Below are 13,322 nucleotides of genomic sequence, written 5' to 3' on the forward strand. Positions count from 1 at the left end.
ATATGAATAACTAATCCTCATCTAAAAAATCCAAATAATAAATTTAATTTATATACGTCAATATTTGTATCAGTGTTTCTTATCGATACATAAATCTCACTTTTTTCTGATGTAATCACATTGTAGGCAGGCACAAATCAAAAAGGATTTATATATATATATGTATATATATATATATATATAAAATTTTAGTAATTCAATAAATTTAAAATTCATGACGTGAAATGGTTAAATTTCAAATCAAAATTTTTTTTATTATTATATGTAAGACAAAGAATACATTTGAAATATTATATCTCCTTATCCTATAGGATTTCGATGCCTACCATCTCTTCAGAGGAGAAAATATTAGCAAATAATTATAATGGTTTACACCTTATTTGCTAAAACCAGTAAGACATCGAAAATCACAATTAAAAGTGTTTTAAGCGTTTAAATATCATAGAGTAAGAGAAGTTAATGAAAAGGATGTTGAATTTTATGTCATGTCATAAATTTTAAATTTATTGAATTACTAAAATTTGATTTATTTGCTCTATCTTGTATATTGAGCAATTTTTATTTAGATGGGATTATCCTTATAGAATATTACTGCCAGTAATAATTTGTACAACCTATAATCACAGGTTGCTATACCAGTTGATTTGTTGGATAACTTTATTCTGAAGTGTGTGTATATATATATATATATATATATGTATATATATATATATATATATATATATATATATATATAAGTGTGTGTGTATATATATATATATAAGTGTGTGTATATATATATATATATATATATATATATATATATATATATATATATATATAAATGGGTGTGTTTTTGGTAATAAATTGATAAAGACAGAATTGAACAAGCATTTTTATTTTTATATCTATGACCATTTTCCCAGAATGCATTTCACTTCTTCACAGGGTCAAATGTTCATGTACTGGGGAACATCGGTTTCCTGTTGACCTTCGGCCTCTTCCTGCTCTTGGTCGTGTTGCTGCGACACCTCAAGCACAGCACTGACTGGTGGGGGATGAACCTGTACTTCCTCCACAGCAGCATCTTCCTCTGTGGATGCCACTGTGGTGATCACTGTGGTATTGTTCATGCCGTGCTGTCGGCGAGGCACGCAGCTCAGTTTACCACCATTCTTGTTGTTGCGATGATGCCTCTCGAGGTGGTCCTTCCTCGCGAATGCGTACCCACACAAGCCGCATCGGTAGGGACGCTCTCCCGTATGAATCCGATGGTGCACTTTCAGGTGCGACTTCTGGCCGAACGCCTTCGAACACACCTCACACGTGAAGAGCTTCTCTTGGGTATGTGATCTCTTGTGGCGGATCAGGTAACTATTTTCCGCGAATGCCTTCCCGCAGTAGTCACATCGATGGGGTAGGAGAGCAGCGTGGATACGTTCATGGAGGCCAGCGTCCGTACGCTCAGTGAACGCCTTCCAGCATGCCTTACAGTTAAAAGGATTGTTGTCATCATCGAACGACGCTAAAGACGAATAGTTAATTGTTCCACCTCCACCATCATCGCCCCCGACTCCTTCGGCTTCATCAACATTGCCAGCGGATTCTTCAATATAATTTGGTGTGTAATTTGATGTGTTTTCGGGTAGAAGGGATTCTTCGTGGGATCGGAAGTGACGCGTGAGGTCTCCGTTTCGAGAAAAGGCAACTCCACAGACATTACATTTGAATGGTTTCTCTTTTGCGTAGATCTGCGACGCGGTGTGTTCATATTCCTGGTTACCTTGCTCAATGTGCTGTGTGTCGATTTGCGTAATGACGCCATGGGTTTTCATATGACGTGTGAGATTCCCATTTTGGCTGAATGCAACGCCACACAGGTGACACTTGAACGGCTTAATGCCAGTATGAATCACCGTATGCTGCTTGAGGTGAGACTTCTGTGAGAAAGATTTACTGCAGGTTTCACAGCGGAATGGCTTGTCGACACAGTGCGACAGTTTGTGTCGCTCAAGGTTGTCGTAGCGAGTGAACCCCTTCCCGCAAATATCACAGCTATGGGAGCGCTCCACTGATGGGATCGCTTCGGACAGTTCGTAACTGGTCATATTTGAGGATACAATCATATGGTTCATGACGTAATGAAAAAAAATTCTTTCTTTTTAAATAAATATTTTGAAAATAAAATTTAAATTACTGCTTGCAAGAGTTTTTGACATGAATTGAAGTAAAAAAAAAAATGGGCAGTTAAATTTAATAAAATTTAAAGGGAATCATTTTACAATAACAAAATTTTATTTATAATTTTTTTTATCATGATAAAAGTAATACTGAACAATAGAAATAATTATTTATGTTATTATATATAGTTTTATCTATATTAGTTTATTATTCAATGTACGTATACATTTATATGTTTATAGTTTTTATGTAATTGGTGAAAAAATAAGAATAGCATTTTCAAAAGACCATGTTGTATTATTAGTTAAAATAACGGTGAGTCGTTTTGATGTTAATATAGAATATGTGATAATTTAGTGAAAAAGACATATTCATTTAGATGATATTTATCCATTTGGATTATCATAGATTTCATCAAAGTTAAACAAAAAATTTGATAACTACTTAGGTTTTTTTGTATTTTTTATATCTACATGGACAAAAAAGCAGGTTGACCAAATTTCCAAAATTCACAGACCACAGTGCGAAACTAACACAAGAAAAATGCAGAACACAAAATAGTCGATGTGAATGGGTGGGAAAAGTAATCCACTAAGAACTGTGCAAGCGAATTGTAGTATGTACACGGATCAGAAAATTAAAATAGCAGCACCCTACCTGTTTTATATACTATGATCTCGATAGTAAGGTTAACTAATTTGCATACTGCTTTGCAAAAAATATCTTATTAATTAACTATAATTTGTTATTTTTATCCTTGATTTAATGATTGTTTTGATTTTAATAAAAAATAGTTGTTTAGAAATAATATTGTAATATTTCGTGAACAAATTGTTTAGCAAATCAATAGAATATATAGAATTCAGAAATTCCAACGATGATGAGTTCTCCGTCTTGATTATGATGGTAGGATTGTTGTTTATGCACAACTATTGCATTCCTTTCCAGCCTGTTCTTTGTAGCAACCGACTTTGTTTTTTTAACAAGTTGTATATTTATAAATAGTAAGTTAAAAATAAACCACTTCCACACATTCACTATTGCCCAAGTAAATTGATTTCCTTTTTTTTTTCTTTCTTTTCTTTACGGTCACATTTAAAAGATAAATAAATTTATGCCAAAATTACCAAAATGTTAATATCGACTTATCGATGCGAATAAAATGAGAAAGTGTTTGTCTTTACAGCAATGAAATGTTTATCGTTTAAAACTTTTTTTTCATGTATTTTAAGAACTTTATGAATCAATTGCAAACTAGCAAAACTGTTGTGTTTTCAACAAAGCTAATCACTAAAAGAACGGATCAAATTCAACAAAACATAGTGAAATATCTCGTTTTGCGGATAAGATTTTGACTTTCTTAAGGGAGATAATCAAATCTAAAAGGCATTTACAATAATACCAACATTTATGTAATGGCGTAAAATTTACCTAAAATATTAGATAAACTGGGAAAATTTATGGATAGTTTTATTCTAACTTTGAAAAGCAATTATTATTGATTATAATAACTTTGTATCTCACATACAAATTTATCTTGTTGAATTTTGAAAGTTTAATAGTATTTATGTTGGCGAGTCGAACGTTGTTTCTGCCTAATCAATTTTCACTATTAAAGTTATTAACAATAAGATAACACACTTTATTAAAATTTATTTTAAAAAAATTATTTAGTGCAATCCAGACGATTGATAATATGAAACATTTTTAAATAATCAATTAAAACTAAAAAAAAAACAGCAAGGGAAATAACTCATATATTTAATCAAAAAAGAAGTGTCTACCTTACAACTAAAATTTTATTTCTTCTTCTGTATAAGTTAAAAAATATGCAAACAAATAAAAATTAGTAAACACTTTTTGAATTGCAAGTAATAATAAATAGTTTCTAAATAATCAGTAATATTAAATTAATTGTTAAATCATGAAACAACTATTGATAAAAATGTTATCTTTTCTGAGAAAGATGCATTTTTTTAAGCCACTAGCAGATAATATTTTAGTGGCACAAAAAAAAAAAAAAAAAACTCATTTAAAATTAAAATTTATTTATTTATTTTCTGACAAAAATGCATTTTTTTAAGCTACCAGCAGATAATATTTTAGTGGCACAAAAAAACTCATTTAAAATTAATTTTTTTTTTTCATTAAACTTGGTAAAATGCTCTTCTTACTGTCAGGACGGACATACAAATAACATAAAATATTATCTATAAATATACAAATAGAAAAATATAAGTAGTTATAAACTTTAACAGAACAATAACATTAATTAGAGGTAAACTTTTGATTAATATTAAAAGAATAATTGTTTTTAATGTTTACAATAATAGTAATGTTAATTTATTAATACAGAATGATAATATTAATTATTAAAGATGTAAATGCTTGATTAATCAAATAATAATTTTTTTGTAAAAATTCTAACGGCAGTAATATTAATTTCCTTTAAATAATAAAACTGGATTCTAATAATTGGAAAAAGATATGATGAACAAAAATAAAAACAATTATAACGATAACAGTTTGCAGCGTGTTATTATAATTCTAGTTGTTGTTTTGGTCGTACGTATGCTATTCTTTTCTTCGGACAGTTACTTTCCCCTATGTTGTTAATATCAATTTTTGTGCTTTTGACGCTTGATTGACAAGCTTTACTACGCTTCTTTTTTTTTTTACATAGGCATCACCACATTATCAAGGCCAAGAGGCCACTCAAGGATAAGGGTTAAAGAGTGTACACTAGAAATTGGACAATATAGTAACCATTAGTAATGAAAATTTGGTAAATTTGATAACTTATATGGAACGGCTCATCAAGAACTTATTTACGTTAGACTTGAACACAACCATATTGTAGTCAGCCGGAAAGCAGGAAAACGGAAGACAATTCCACAGGCGTGCAGTTCTAAGAAAGAAGCTTTGTTCATGGAATCTACGTTGAGGTTTAGGCACAGATAAAGAGTGGGGGGGAATTATTGATAGTGTTTACAGCTAGACGAGTGTTTCTTGTGAAAGTTTGGCGAGGGGGGACCATAGATTGAAGCTTAGTCGAACACTTTCCATGAAAATAACGATACATCAGAGATGTAGAACAGTTGAGGTAACAAGGTCAGCCCACAGGGGAAGTCTAAGGGAAAATATGGGAAGAAACAATAAAGATTGACTTAAGAGAAAATATAAATAAAGACCTGGCCAGAGATAGGTTAATTTGAAAGTCAATTTGTAGAAGCCGTCCAACACATGCCAGCATGTAAAACAGACATTAAACCGAATATGATGATGATGATGATGATGATGATGATTAGTTGCCCTGCCAATCCTTTCTATTAGTATTACATCTCTAGCTAGAGGGAGGGGGATGGGTTCATACCTTTGCCAAATACAATGGATTCTTCTTTATGCATATAAGAATCTTCAAATATGTAAGCTTTTTTTATTTGGATCTAGCCTGTGATGATATATCACTTACCCGATAGGGATTCTCACATGGTTAATCATCAGTAATCAACTAGTGTTCCTATGAATCTGAATGACAAGTCTCCACAGAATATTATTATTATTATATTCTGAGGGTGTTCAAGGTGAGAATCTTGGGAGAGAAACCAACGAAATCATGAAATCTCACATTTAAGTATCATGAGAACCAACAACCCACAAACTAAGATAGATAAATAGCAGTTGCTCCATAGAATTATGCAAATGGTTATACAAGAGTTAATCCAACGTTTGGCATGTAGGCTAGTATATATATAATTAATTTATCTATCATTTCTATGTTTTCATAAACATATCTTCTATTGTCTTCTAATATATTAAATTATGTAAGATGTTTTTTTTTAAAACAGTTAGACTTAAATAGTATTTAAGCTGACAAAGTAAACTTTGGTTTTGGTTAGCCAATTTTGATTTGTTATTTTTGTACCATGTTATTGGCAATAAATGTTCCTGCAATTTATTATTATTTATTTTTTATTATATTTATTTATTATTTATTTTTAAAGTTTTTATTATTTACTTATTATTGCTAAAAATTACTTTGTAGCAATTAATTTAAGAAAATATGTAATTTGGTTTGTTAGTTTGCTAATACTTGGGCATTCTTAAATGAACACCTAAAATGAAAAATCAGCTAAGGAGAAGAATTCTTTACATAAAATTCACATTAAACATGTTTGCATAACTTTGTTGAATATTTTTATGTTATATGATAACAAAGATAAAAAAAAATATTCAAATAAAACTTATATATTTTAATGAAGTTAATGTGTTCAGCCCTTAATCCCTACTTAGCAATGTTATTGCTATTAATATTGTTATTTTTGTTGTTCTAGCTATTAGAAAAATAATTTGAAAACAGATTTTTTTGTGACTTCTGCTTTTTTTGGCAATAATTCTTTTACCGCTAATTGTTCAATTCCATATCATAGATCTGATATTATATTACGTCATCGAAGTTGTAAACCACACACAAGCAATAACAACAAAAAATTCTAACAAATTGTATCACAAAATCTTTGAGAAAACATTGTTTTGTAACAAGACACAAATCAATGATGGTGATATCAGAATTGTCTCAGATTAGAATTATCCCTGTCTTCCTTCCGACCATCTTGAAATCTTTGCGATTATCTGATGAAATAACAAATGTATTCAAAATTTTTAAACTTTCATAATTCTGGTCACAATTCCTTAATTTTGTTTTCAATGCAGATTTTGTTGTCGATGTTTTTGCTTCACAAATTGTATGCATGATGCGCCACAACGTCAGTGGCGTCGTTGTTAGCTGAAAGAAATAGAAAAAAAAATGCATGTTACTAAAAATAATTTGTCTTAGAATAATGGTGGACATATACAAAAGAATTATTTTTCAGAATTTTCGAGATGAGTATTGGTAGTTTGTAATAGCTATATTATTTAGACTACTGAGCAATCATGAAGAATGACCTGTTCGTCTAAGGGACGTAACTCTACTTTTACTAAGAACATTCGAGTAAATGTCAAAAGAAACGTACAAACAAACAAAAAATAAATAAAATTATCTATTTATATTTACATATTTTTTTGTTCCTATTTACAATGCCTCCCCACGGGACAGAGTTAGACACCAGGGTCGTTTTTTAATGTGGAGAAAAGGAACAAAAATTAAAATTGTCTCAGTCATGAAGGATTTCTCCTCCACTGACAGAGAACAAGAAATTGAAGTGTAGATCTGAAGAACAGATACTACACTTTGATCTTGACCCGAAGGCCAGATATTACATATTTTTTTGTTACATCAAATAAATCAGTTGAAAAAAAGTTATTTTTCATTGGTGGAAAACAAAAGGTGTGCCCAAACCATTGGCAACTTCTTAATAAGAAATACTTCCTTAAATCTACGAAGCTTACCTTGAGTGACTGCTTTAGTGCTCTTTACCCCAAGGCTTTCGGGCCAAGATCACAGTGTAGTATCTGATCTGATGCTACACTTCACCTTTTCTGTCCTCAGTCAGTGGAGAAGATATCCTTCATGACTGAGACAATTTTTATTCTAGTTCCTATCCTGAGTGCACCTTTTTGGGGAGCCAGATTTCCCCACATTAAAAACTGATCTTGTATCTACCTGCCCACGCGGGGACGCAAGTAGATAGGAACAAATGTGTCATATTTTTTCCGTTTTCATTTTCTTATTCTAGCCAAGTCGAGATTCCAATGTCCGTGGTCATACTGCACAAAGTCATAGTTCACAATTGACATTTTTCAGCAGAATTTTCAAGATGGGAATTGATAGCTTGTATTAGTTGCATTTAGGCAATCATGAAGAAATATCTGTTTGCTTAAAGAACGTAACTCTACGATTACTAAGAACATTCGAATAAATAAATAAATAAATGTAAAAAAAAATTATCTATTTTATTCACCGTTTTACATAAAGCAGTTGAAAAAAACATTTTTTTGTTTGAAAAAGCTAATTTTATATTTTACATTTTTTCTTGCATTTACTCGAATGTCCATAGTAAAAGCAGAGTTACGTCCCTTAGACGAACAGGTCTTTCTTCATGATTGCCGACTACTGTTCTGATCTTGGCTGTTATTCTCACAGTGTTTTGACTTGAGGTAACCTTCGACCTTCTTCAGGTATATCTTGTTGAACTGTGGGATCTGCATGAAATTTAAAACAGAACCCTTTATTTAACTAATGTATAAAAGCCAAGTACATCCAAGGATGGAGTACTGCTGCCACATCTGGGCAGGAGCTGTTAAAAACAGCCTATCCTGCCTTGACAGAGTACAAAATAGACTTTGTGGTTTAGTGGGGGATGTCCTTTTCTCTTCCCTGCAACCTCTCTTTCATAGAAGAGACGTTGCGAGCCTGTCTTTGTTTTATCGTTATTTCCATGGCAGGTGCTCGTCTGAGCTCCAATCCCTCATCCCCTTTTACTCTCTGCAGGGGGGCAGTCGGCATATTCTAATGCCCCACCGACAGGGCCCTGAATGCACAGAATAGTTAACAAAACTCCTACTCCACATGTTGAGAAGGGCTTTCTAAACAATCTTCTGCGGTTTACAGATCCAACCGAAATAATAACGTTATTATTTAGAATAGTTATTCTTAACATGGGATGGAGGACTTTGTTAACTATTCTGTACTTTCAACTAACAAAATTAATTTGTGAAACTGAAACTCCTGCCAGAAATTAAAGATGAAGTTTAATATCAGGAACTAGATCTGATCGAACATTGTTTGCTGCTGCCTTTGAATCGGGGATTCTTCTGGTTTGCCTTCTTCTGGTTTGCCAAACAAAAGCAAACTTTTAATATATTTAAAATGAGGTTAATTATTTTTTAATAATAATAATAATAATAATATATATATATATATATATATATATATATATATAATAAATGACAAAAGTCTATATTCCAAATTTCATGATGTTGACCATCTTACAATTCATTCCTTTAATTACGTTGACATTTACAATGTAATTAAAGAATAAATTGTAAGACGGTTAACATCATGAAATTTGGAATATAGACTTTTGTTGTTTGTTATATTCTCTGTAATTACATTGAGCTTTATAAATTAAGGATTAGTATATAAAAAAAAGTGAAATATAATTGAAAACAAAAATCCTATTTCCACAGACAGACACATATATATATATATATATATATATATATATATTATTCCATGTTAATATTTTCCAGAGGTGAAGCTCAATCAATCAATGACCTTTTAAGTACAAGGTCAAGAACCCACTTAGCAATCCTCCATCCCTCCCCCTCATGCAGGGTAATGTGAGTTCATGGAAAGTAGATGACTGGTGTAATACAGAAGCAAACAGAAATAATTCTGTTCATGGTTTTGTATTTCATTGTGCTGAGCAGCAGATACCTTTCGGTACAATGGTCATGACAATCACCTAGTATGAGCACTGCTCAGACAGAAGGAATCTGCAGCTTATTGTCTGTAAAACTGCAAAGAAAGCTAAGACTCTATTTGAGAAATAGAGTGAATAGGTTTCTGAATTAGAACACCTTGCTCGGTAGAGATGAACAACAATGAATTCATGAATGTCTCGAGGGAGAGATGGATGGAGAGTATGGTGGTGGTTTGGTCTTTGCATGAATTGTAAAATCAACTCTTATAATATTTTGTTACAAAAGGATCATCAAATGAAAGGAAAACAAAACCCTTCTTTAGATAACAATAAAGGTATTCATCTAATTGACCTACACTATTGGGTGTAGGTTGTTAAATGTTAATATAGTGTCATAGTGAAGAAGGCAATAATGAGGTAAGAAAGGTTTACCGCTGAGAGTATTTTCTTGATCAGTATGTCTTCAGGTGGAAGTAGCTGTGCTTGGCGTTGACCGGGGTGTGAAAGGAGACGTCTTTTAACTTTCATATCCTACAAACTCTTTATCTTTTGTTTTCTGAACAAGTTGTTAATATATGGCTCTCTCGGGTTCGTCCAATCTTCAGCTTTCATCTTTTTTCCAGGGCTCCTCTGGCGGCGGTGGAAGTCGATGGTCCTTTTCTTTTTTTTTTCTTAAAAAGGTGCCAAAAACCCTCCTTTTCCATCAGAAGCCCCGCATCCAGCCAGTGCGCATGAAAAGCTTCTTCTCCAGTCTCCGACCGTGGATGTGTCCACCTTCAGTTTGCAGTCAACTCTCATCAATCCCCACAAGAGCCATAGCTGTCAATGCCTGTACCAGACAGAACACCACTTGAATGAATGTATAATCCAAGATTATTATTTTCCAGAGATAAAGTAACCAATGAAGTTTAATGAGGTTAATACAAGAGTGCTCAATACCGAAGTAGAGCAAGATATACTTTTTATTTGTTTTTACATAAGCAGTAATATGTTGTTACACAGTCATGAGCATGTTTCGGTCAGCTAGTTATTAGTAACTAGAGATCTCTTCAGGCGACACAGCTTATACAGAAGCAAAGTTTGCAGTTTTTGCTTTCGTAGAAACATATTATTGCTTATGTAAAAACAAATAAAAAGTATGCTGTAAATAAATAAAATTTAATTCAAGAAATCTATTTAAGTGATTTTTGGTTGAGATGAAAGTGCAGAATCTATTCTGAAACTGCACTTCATCTTTCCTGTCAGTGAAGGAAAGAAATCCTTTTAGACTGGTGCTATTTTTTTTTACTGTTTTTAGAGGAGCTGCTTTTTCACGGCATTAAAAACTGACCGCGTATCTAACCCTGCCTTCGTAGGGAGGCAAAGTAAATAAGGACCTTCAGCGACATTTTGGTGATTGTCTTCGTCAATTAGATGTGGGCAAAAATAGGGGGACCTAGTTTTGAAAGCCGATTTATCATAATTTTTTTGTAGGTTTCCGACTACTTTTTGATTGTATTTGAAAGATTAAGGACTAAACTTAATTTCCTAAAAGAAAAAAAATTTGTACACGTGAAAAAAAACAAGTTATGAAAAATGTTTTCACGGCGAGCTAACCAATTCAGCTAAATTTTGAAGTTAAATAAATTCATTGTAAAAATCCTTTAAAAGATAAATATTAGTTTTCTGGGTCTATTTCAAAGATAATTAGTAAAGTAAAGTCCTAAGATATTGAATAAAATATTAAAAAAAAAAACCACCTTGTTTGTGTAAAAAAAAAATTAATTAGCCCTCAAAAAGCAAGTAATTTACCGTTCGCCCAAAACGCAACAAACTAAAAAAAATGTAAACACGATTATAAGGAGGCCAAAAACTTCAGCCAATCGAAACGTTATTTCAAAATGAAGTCATGATAGTAAAAGAAGGTAGGGGGGGGGGTATCAGATTTCTTTTTTTTTTCTTCCCAGACGTGCATCCACACATTCCTATTCTGGACGTTTGTATCAATTTTTATCATTTTTTAATTTAATCATTTTTTATGTTCCTGTTTTAAAATTATTTTTTTTTTTAATTATTGTTCGAGATTATATAAAATATTATGTTACGCCGAAAGTTTCACATTCTTACGAGCAAGGAAATTATTAAAATCTTGCATATAAAAATTATGCGAAATCTGTAATTTAAAAAAAATGTAGAAATATTTTTGCTATTATAATTTTTTTTTTGTGTGTGAAAATATTAAACAACGCTTAATTCAATGGTAGTTCAAGAAATTAATTTTTCTTCGGGTTATATCGAATTCATTAATACGGACTTAAGGGGGCTTTTTTTTTTTTAATGTTCCTGTAAAAAAATTTTTTTTTTTATTGTTAAATATAAAAAAAGCAAAAATAAATTCTTTCGTTTTTTATTTACTACTGAAAATTATAACTTTGGTGAAGGTATTTTTTGTTTAAACAAAATAATACATTTCCACTAAGATTTAAATAAAGATAATTAGTTCATTATATTCCGCGATCATTATTTGATAAATACTGAAAATTTTATTAAAATTGGTTAATTTCCTGATTTTTGGTGAATTTTTAAGTGAATGGAGAGGTCAAAATGTTTATACATTTTGAGCATCGGCATTCGTTATTCTGAATGGGTTCACATTTACCGGACCTTAACCCCCAGATTTTTAGAAGCTGTGCAGTGTGCAGTTATCTCCAAGATAATCTAATGCGAGCGTCTTCAAAAATAAATGAATTAAAAGTATTCTTCATCTTTCGAAAGACAAAACGGTAAAAAAAAAAAAAAAAAAAAAATACAAAACGGGAAAAATACGAAACGTTAAAAAATATTAAAAAGTAAAAAATGTTAGAAAACATTTTTAAGGTTTCCAAAAAAAAAAACACTCTTGTCCTGACGAACCTTGAACTCATCACAAAGATGTCATAAACATAGCGAAAGACCGGTCAAGAACTGGGGGATCATTTTATAATACTTTAACTACCTTATAGTAACACCCCATTTTAGAATCACAATGTATTTTCTTCAAAAACAAGAACGCATCGGTTACTAAATAGAACGTTCACAACTCCTCCTCTCTTGTTTAGCCTTTCCCTTTTTGTCTCTAAGGTTACCCCCCTCTCTTTATCTAAATACAGTCACTCTTTCTGTTTATCCCCTCTCTGTTTTAGACTTTTTATCTTATTATCGTGCAGCACGTTCACTAAAAGAGCCGGTCTCTCTCTCTTTTTTTTACACGTATACGTTTCGTCCAGATATGGGGGTTGGCATTGATGATCTTAACCTCTGTCTCTTCTCTTTCTTAATATGGTGGCCTCGACCTCCCAGAAATTTGTCGATTGTACCAGAAAGGTTAAAAATCTTGTTTAAAATTCTTACCTCTCTTTCTATATGTGATCAGGGAGGAGGTTGCTCCTCCATGTTGGTCACGTGACAGGTGTTAATAGTTGCGCTTCTGTTTTGTTAGCCTTCGCCTTCCCCTTCTTTCTTAGAAAGAATGGCAAGAAATGTTTATTTGGACCGCCGGTAGGCTATGGCTTGTAAAAATCCAGCGTACGTCCCTGTCAAAAATAACGGGAATTTTTTTTCCTCGCATATAAAAATCAGAAAAGGTGCTAATGCAGAGATCCGTGCTATTTTTTAAATCGTATTTCCGCGTTTAATTAAAGTTTTATGATATGTTTTTTTTTTTTTTTTTTAATTCAATTATAAGGACAGAATATAGGTACAAAACACCCCCTCCCTATGTTAAGAATGTTTTTTTTTTTTAAATAATAACGTTATTATTTCAGCACGTATCACTCT

The 13,322-nt window shown here is 31.8% G+C and overlaps 1 protein-coding gene across 1 annotated transcript; it reads right to left on the bottom strand.

Annotated features, from left to right (window-relative positions):
* Positions 1-861: 861 nt before the first annotated feature.
* LOC145242101 (uncharacterized) lies at positions 862-13,053 on the bottom strand. The gene is made up of 2 exons (XM_080105017.1): positions 12,897-13,053; positions 862-6,946 (listed from the first exon to the last, which is right to left on the bottom strand). Exon 2 carries the CDS (start codon positions 2,112-2,114, stop codon positions 930-932), a length of 1,185 nt encoding a protein of 394 aa, XP_079961143.1. The 5' UTR covers positions 2,115-6,946; positions 12,897-13,053; the 3' UTR covers positions 862-929.
* Between the last annotated feature and the right edge of the window lie 269 nt (positions 13,054-13,322).

The sequence above is a fragment of the Euprymna scolopes genome, chromosome 21, assembly GCF_053919585.1.
Source record: "Euprymna scolopes isolate OS-2025 chromosome 21, ASM5391958v1, whole genome shotgun sequence".
NCBI lineage: Eukaryota > Metazoa > Mollusca > Cephalopoda > Sepiida > Sepiolidae > Euprymna > Euprymna scolopes.